This window comes from Salmo trutta, chromosome 37, assembly GCF_901001165.1.
Source record: "Salmo trutta chromosome 37, fSalTru1.1, whole genome shotgun sequence".
In the NCBI taxonomy this organism is placed as follows: Eukaryota; Metazoa; Chordata; class Actinopteri; order Salmoniformes; family Salmonidae; genus Salmo; species Salmo trutta.
Genome location: NC_042993.1, coordinates 29,297,697 through 29,305,053, shown reverse-complemented (window position 1 = coordinate 29,305,053; position 7,357 = coordinate 29,297,697). Strand labels below are relative to the sequence as shown.

Below are 7,357 nucleotides of genomic sequence, written 5' to 3'. Positions count from 1 at the left end.
TAATACAAAGAATTAGAATAATTTTTGATACCTAAAGGGGTCCTTAAATTCTAAATGATCAATGGTATGACCATCTTAAAAACAATTCCATATGTTAGCTTAGACTTTTAGAGGTTTTAAATATATTTAAATCCTAATACTTTTAGACTTTTGCTCAAGTAGTATTTTACTGGGTGACTTTCACTTTTACTTGAGTCCTTTTCTATTAAGGTATCTTTACTTTTATTCAAGTATGACAATTGGGTACTTTTTTTACACACACATACTATTTTTTTTTACTGGACTCACAACTCCAAGACATCACTCGACATGCTTGGAGTCTACATTGTCACTGACAGCTGTCTGCACTCTACTGCACCAGTTAGTGAAATGGAACCACTGACAACGCCACTAGAATGTATGTAATAGGAGGCTGAAGTAAGTGTTTAAAAAGACTCAAGTAAAAAGTATACTTATTAAAAGTGAGACGAGACTCAGCGGTACATATTATGTTTGAAATCAAACCAAAAGAAATGTCCTTTATATGATCTGTATTCCCTTCAACAAGAAAACACTTTAATTTAACAGGTATATTCATTTATAACATAACAAGCATTTGTAAATATGCCACACTGAACAATATCACAGCAAGAATCATTCTAAAACCGTACAGTATAAGTCTCCGGCTTTGTGTGAAAATGAATAATCATTGAAAATGATCTAAGCACAAAGATGCAATGCAGTAGAGGATGCTCTGACAATGCGAGGAAGACATCAGATGACATTCAATAACATATAGGTAAGAATATGTGATTTTTTTCAATGTGTGATTTTCAGTTTATATAATTTCATCATTCATATTTTTGAAACAGACATAAGGCCATTTACATGATCTCCCCCCTCTCTTTCTCTCTCTCTCCCTTGTAATCTCTCTAACTGTATGACTACTTTTCTCTCTCTCGCTCTATCATTCTTCCATCCGCCCTGTGTCGTCAAGCAATCATGTTCCAGCCCATAATACTCCGCTCCATCAGCGCTGTTGCCGTGGTACAGCCGAAGGCTTCTCTCACTGCGTCCTCCGGGGTGGACCCTCTGGTGTGCTGTGAAATACATGTGTTACAATCTTAAACTTGACAATGTATCACTAACTACTTTATATGACATAGTTCCATGTATTTTAAATGTTATTTCCATAGCTAGCAAACCTGATTCAACTTGTAAACTAATCATCAAGCACTTGAATTGGCAAATCAGGTGAGCTAGTTCAGGGCTACAACAAATTGGAAAGGGGAGGTTTGAAAACCACTGGTCTACGTGACTGTTCAGGAATAGACAGTGTGCAGAAATTCCCTTCTATGATTCTACTAGATAGAGCAATAGAGTAGTTACCGGTTACACTGGCAGTAGTCGTTGGACTTCAGGGGCACTCTGATGTTCTTCATCTTCCGGTCTCTTCTCTGAGGGAGAAAAACATGTATTGTCTTTCTCTTTCATTTGCTCTTAAGCACTTACTCCACCTGAATATAACTAAATCAATATTTAATTGGGTTAGAGACATAGCCGTGGGAAGTATGGGTGCTGCAGTACCCACAGTAAAAATCTGAAATAAAAAAATATATATGAATAATAATATACTGTCTTTTCTCACAACTGTAGTGCACTAGGCCTTTACTAATCTTGTATTAGCAGACCGATATAGCTTTCTGTTGCGCTGACAATATTTTAAAAATAAATATATATTGATCTATATATGCTTATAAATCACTTTGGGTTCTAAGTTTGACAGTGACATTTTCATTGATCCCTCCCCTCTAGCCTGTCTCCTCACCTTCATTCTTTTGTTCCTGAGGTGCAGGAGAACAATGGTCACCAGGAGTAAAACCACCACCAGGCATCCTGCTCCCACTGCCACCCACACCCACAGGCTTAAGCCCAGAATGGACACCCACTCAACGGGCTGCTGGCTGCCCGTGGTACCTGAGAGACACACAACCAGGGAGCACCTCAGTGAAGACCTCGGAAGTGGCAAGTCACCCTCAAAATCGCTGTATTGATGTCAATGCACGGTTGACTCGAAATGTGTCATTTCACACTTGTTTCTCAAGTTAGGATTTGTCCCCCTATCTGTCAAATGGTGTGGAGATAGAATTTACCATAGTTTCTTTTACATTTACATTTACGACTTACAGTAGTGAATGCATACATTTCATACATTTTATGCATTTTTTCCCCCCGTACTTTTGTGAAAAATTGATTTTATTGAATCACTTTAGATTCATGAGAAACAATAACGTTTTATTTTTGTAACTTTTTGAACAACCCCTCCTCCCGTCCTGAATTGACCAATGTTAAGGAGAGATTGAATAAAGTAGGAGCTTCCAATAGCTTTACCATGAGGAAAATGAAACAATAAATCAGTAGTCAGTGTTCATAAAGTAGTGATACTCACAGTGATTGCAAGGTGTCACTGTGTTTACATTAGAGTTAGGTCCACTGTGCCCCTGCCCATCATCTTGGCCCTTGTCCTGCGACAAACCTGGGAGAGAAAAGACAAAAGCATTGTTATATTCATTACTATCATGGTTGTATTGGGGATACTACCACCGATAACCTACTTCTCACATTGATGGTCTGAGTCTCTTTGTGTGTCTTCTCATCCTGAGTAATCTGACATGTCCATTCTCCTGTGTCTGACAGGGCCACAGAGCTGAAAGAGACTTTCCAAGAGCCAGGTCGTCCAGGGGCCCCTTCCACCGTTCCACCTGGACTACGCCACTCCACACTGGGCAAGGGATCCACTCCTGTCACCTGGCACTCGAGGATAGCATTGGTGCCTTCGATGAGGACATTGGAGGGGTGGACATTGACTGGTTCAGACAGGGGAGGGGGAGAGGGAGGAAGGGAGAGGGAGGAAGGGAGGGAGAGGGAAAATAAAGAGGGAGGGGTAGAGTATGAAAAGAAAGCGAGGAGGAAAAGATAGGGAGGGAAGAGACAGAGGGAGAAATGTCTAGGTTGAACACGGAAGCTTTCGCCACATGAATTCTGCCATTAGAATTTACCTCTGGTGCAGACCTGGGCCAAAATAATATTTTCATTCTTTTAAATATATTTTCATTCTTTTAAAGATACAGCCTGCCTGTAGTGCTAAGTGGGTGAGGATTGCACTTTTGAGACATTTCTATTGGTTCCATTGCAACATGGAAGCTCAATCAAACACAGATACAGCCTTTGAAATGATTTCAAGTAGTACTTGAACCCAGATCTGCTTGGGTGGTGTCATTCAAATGTACTAGCAATAATAATATCACTTCACTATTACTGCTATAAAAACTGCTAGTTTGCAGGACTGGTGTCCACATTCACTTGCTGGACACCCCCATAACCCTATGCGGGGTGACACCTGTGACAAAGTCGAGTCTGTGATCCATCTCTTTCCTGTCCACCATACAGATGTAAAGTCCGGCGTCACCATCATTTAGAGCAGAGATTTCCAGCCCGTCCCCTCTCACTTTCGCCCTTTCAACCATGGGAGCCTTTCCTGACATGGGGAAAAGACAGGCACTATAATGAACACGTACAAAACGCCATGTATACATTTGTTTTACGGCATAAGATCTATGCAGTATTTTAGGAAACACTTCTTTTTACTGCTACTTTTTCATGAAATAACCAATTTATTTCTTTGTAATGAGCTCTTTTCTATCCACCTTTCCGCTGCTTGCCAGTCCTCCCTTTAATGTCCATGATCAACACAGATTCACTTCCACCCACAGCTTTATGTCTCCACTCTACATCCTTGTTAGACGTCTTGAATCCGCAATCAATTTTGACAGAGTGCCCCTTTGTCTTGTAGATCACCTCACCCACCACATGGAGAATACACAGGGCTGAGCGGAGAAAGAGAGAGAGGGAGAATAAGAGAGGGAGAGAGAGAGAGTACTGCAATCACTTTATTATTATTAAAGTACTTCTGTTACTAGTATTATAATGTATTATTAACTTTCCATTTCAATAAAGCATACTGAATTGAAATTGAATTGATAGAGAGAGATTTATATGTTTATTTATTTTCCCTTTCATACTTCAACTATTTGCACATTGTTACAACACTGTACATAGCCAATAATATAACATTTGAAATGTGTAATGTTTACTGTTCATTTCTGATTGTTTTATTTCCCTTTTGTTTACTGTCTATTCCACTTGCTTTGGCAACGTAAACATACATATGTTTCCCATGCCAATAAAGCCCTTTGAATTGAATAGAAAGAGAGAGAAGAGAAAGGTGTGTGTGTGCGTGCGTGCGTGTGTGTGCGTGCGTGCGTGCGTGCGTGTGTGTGTGTGTGTATATGTGAGGAGTAAAAGTAAGAGTAAAATGAATACAACAACATTTTAATATTTCAATCATGTAGTGTAGATCTTTACCCACCGAACACAAACCAGGAGAAAGTCTTCATATTGAACATTTTATCTGAAATCTGGAATGCAAATTTAAATGACATTCATGCAGTCAAAATGCATAGAACATTTTAAGGAGAGATTGGCACTTTTGAAACATCTAAAATGTAAAATATATTATCTAAAAAATATCTTAAACCTTTGTTTGGCTTAAGTACGTTTCTAAGTAGAGTTTAATCTAGACTTCATGTTCTTACATGGCTTCTGTTTGAGTGAACTTGTGGTTTCTAACTACATGGCTACTTCCTCTCTCTCTCTCTCTCTCTCTCTCTCTCTCTCTCTAACATTTATATATGTATACAAAAAGAAAACATCTGTGAAAAAAGTCAAAAGAGTCAAATGTTTCTTTGCATGACTAGAGATATGATGATAGTTTTCTGAGCAGGGCTAGAAAGTTTTCTATCTTTTCATTATTTTCAGAACCTACTCCAAACATTTGACACATTTCAATAACAGATAGACGTATATATAATAACATGAATAGGCATATAGGCCTCGCTAACCGATAACAACCAAAACGTATGTAATGAATTGTTATTGAGTATATAAATCAGTATAATCATCATCACCATTATTATTGAAATACTCAAATATGAAAATCATTAGTCTATATCAGAGCACAATACAAATAACTTTGTGCCATAACTCACAGTTCATGGATAGAGATCCCAGTAAATAAATGAACTGAAAATCGACAACAAAGGTGGTAAATATTCTAATTTACAGTATAACATTAGTTACATGTTTTCAAGAATGATATTCCTCTGAAGATGGTTTATTGAATAACAATAAGTAATCTATCACTCCACAATAGTTTTAGTAAATAGTAATTATATATATAATTAACTCATTTTCACTATTTGTTTTATTCAGATTGATAATAATAACTTAATTTATTAGAGCTGTATTAGTAATTGGGGCAATGCTTTACTACTTTACAATATTCACCTTTTACTTGACCAACTTAATTAAATTAAGACCCATTTATTTATAATGATACTGTAAGCCTACTTGAAATCGGCATTTCATACTTTATCAGGTGTTTGATATCGATGTTATTCTTAACACTATCTTTGATAACTTTAAAATATTAAATTATTCCACAAAGGCTATATCTGAATATAATGCTATTCACAGAGGTGAATTATAGGCTACTTTAAAATGTACTGTAATTTACTAATAGTAATCATCTTTATTATGAACCGCCTGAACTGCCTGGGGGGGGGGGGGGGGGGGGGGGGGCAATGCCCCTGTGACAACAATTTTGAACCCCCCCAACTCATTTTTGCTATCGTTCTTTTTTTACATCCGTTATTAGACAGTGGCAACGATGATGATTATGAACATGGTATTTTGCCTGCTAATGCCTGCAATACAGTGAAGAAAACGATATGACAACAATAACGTCTAATGTAACTGGCGCCTCTAACAGTACAACTGGCCCCAGCTTGCCCCCCCCCCCCCCCCCCCCCCCCAGTTGAAATGGTCTAGAACCGCCACTGCCTGTAATCAAATGAAACATTTGACGAAATTGCAGTAGCCTAATAATTCTTAGATTCGTGGCTAAAAACATGGCTAAAAACGTAGATGCCTGCTTGATAAAAGCCTACCCTATAATATCTCATCGATATACTATTGATCAAGAGCTATTCATTTGCTATAACTGTTATTTTGTACATTTATTTGTGTGTTATGAAACATTATAATAGCCTACTGATTGTGGTGATTCAACAGTTTTAAGGCCAGGCTGAAATGACATTTTTGCATCTACCGATCAGTTTTGAGATTTGTTGGTGTTTTGGTCAGTTAATATTTGTATTTTCAAAACTTGATGAAAATGTAGATTTTCTTTAGTTAATCATACTACCATCATAAACATTTTAATGCATTTTAAACACTTTAAAAATCGACATACATCAATATTTTCAAAGCTCACTACAATAAATTACAGATCATTTAAATGTCAATTTCATAGAGAACGTCACAAACTGGACTGACTATATTTAGTAACTTACTTTGAAGAGATAGTGATTCGGTCGAAATAGGCGTTTGGTAGTCTAAGTCATACTCTTCCCACACCCCAACTAAGAAGCATCTGCGTTAATCACATTTTAGTCCGGTCCGGGAGTGTCTTAACAAAATGACTCTAAAATATTTAGGCTGGTTTCGTCCAGAAAAATGGATTTGCGCAATATGCAAATATGATATACTGCCTCATTTGCATATTTGTAAAACATATTTCTGGAAAAATGTAATATAACAAAATATTATATTTGTGTCTAAATTTAACTGGTAAAAGTTGATTATCCGTCCCCTCTCCTTTCAACATTTCTCACGAAAAAAAGAAAGAATAAAACTCCTCTCCTCTCTGGGTAAAAAAAACAACTGAACTAGCTCCGACAAACATATGGGAACATTAATATTACCTGATCTGATTTGTAATTTACCTGAAATTGATTCTCAAAACGTCTTAGGTTACAAAAATCGGAGAAAAAAAAACACTGTCCTTTCGCGACAATACACTGAGTATGCGTTGAGGATAGTGACCGAGTAGAGCGGAAGAGATCGAGAAAAATCGTCTGCACTTTGGAAAGATTGTGGGTTTACGCATGCTACTTGCCTGCGCCTTCTTTGCAAACTCCTTATTTGATTCTGTATTCACCTTCCACCAGTGACCCAACTTCATAGGAAATGGGCTCCTTACTAAAAGTCCAATCTGCAAAATGTGCTGTATATAGGAAACATTGTATTTGCGCTGACTGGCTGCATATAACAAGTATCGTAAGTGACATACTTTTTTGTGATGATCCTTTATGACGAACTTGACAGTAATACCACTTAAACTTCTCATGTAAATATAGTATGTGCTTCCGCATTATCAATAGTAGCCTACTTTTAAAATGTACCTTATAAAACCACG

The 7,357-nt window shown here is 37.4% G+C and overlaps 1 protein-coding gene across 1 annotated transcript; it reads right to left on the bottom strand.

Annotated features, from left to right (window-relative positions):
• Positions 1 to 513: 513 nt before the first annotated feature.
• LOC115177283 (uncharacterized) lies at positions 514 to 7,213 on the bottom strand. Its single transcript, XM_029737921.1, has 9 exons — positions 7,058 to 7,213; positions 4,409 to 4,457; positions 3,687 to 3,866; positions 3,380 to 3,517; positions 2,595 to 2,846; positions 2,429 to 2,515; positions 1,808 to 1,956; positions 1,369 to 1,436; positions 514 to 1,079 (listed from the first exon to the last, which is right to left on the bottom strand). Exons 1-9 carry the CDS (start codon positions 7,121 to 7,123, stop codon positions 1,046 to 1,048), a joined length of 1,023 nt encoding a protein of 340 aa, XP_029593781.1. The 5' UTR covers positions 7,124 to 7,213; the 3' UTR covers positions 514 to 1,045.
• Between the last annotated feature and the right edge of the window lie 144 nt (positions 7,214 to 7,357).

What these genes read in the sequence shown, in the direction of transcription:
- LOC115177283 (XM_029737921.1), bottom strand. Translation starts at nt 7,123, where the DNA reads ATGAAGTTGGGTCACTGGTGGAAGGTGAATACAGAATCAAATAAGGAG. An exon ending in CAGACTCGACTTTGTCACAG is followed by an intron (nt 2,847 to 3,379) that starts GTGTCACCCCGC and finishes TGTCTGAACCAG; the next exon opens with TCAATGTCCACCCCTCCAAT. An exon ending in TCAGACCATCAATGTGAGAA is followed by an intron (nt 2,516 to 2,594) that starts GTAGGTTATCGG and finishes TTTCTCTCCCAG; the next exon opens with GTTTGTCGCAGGACAAGGGC.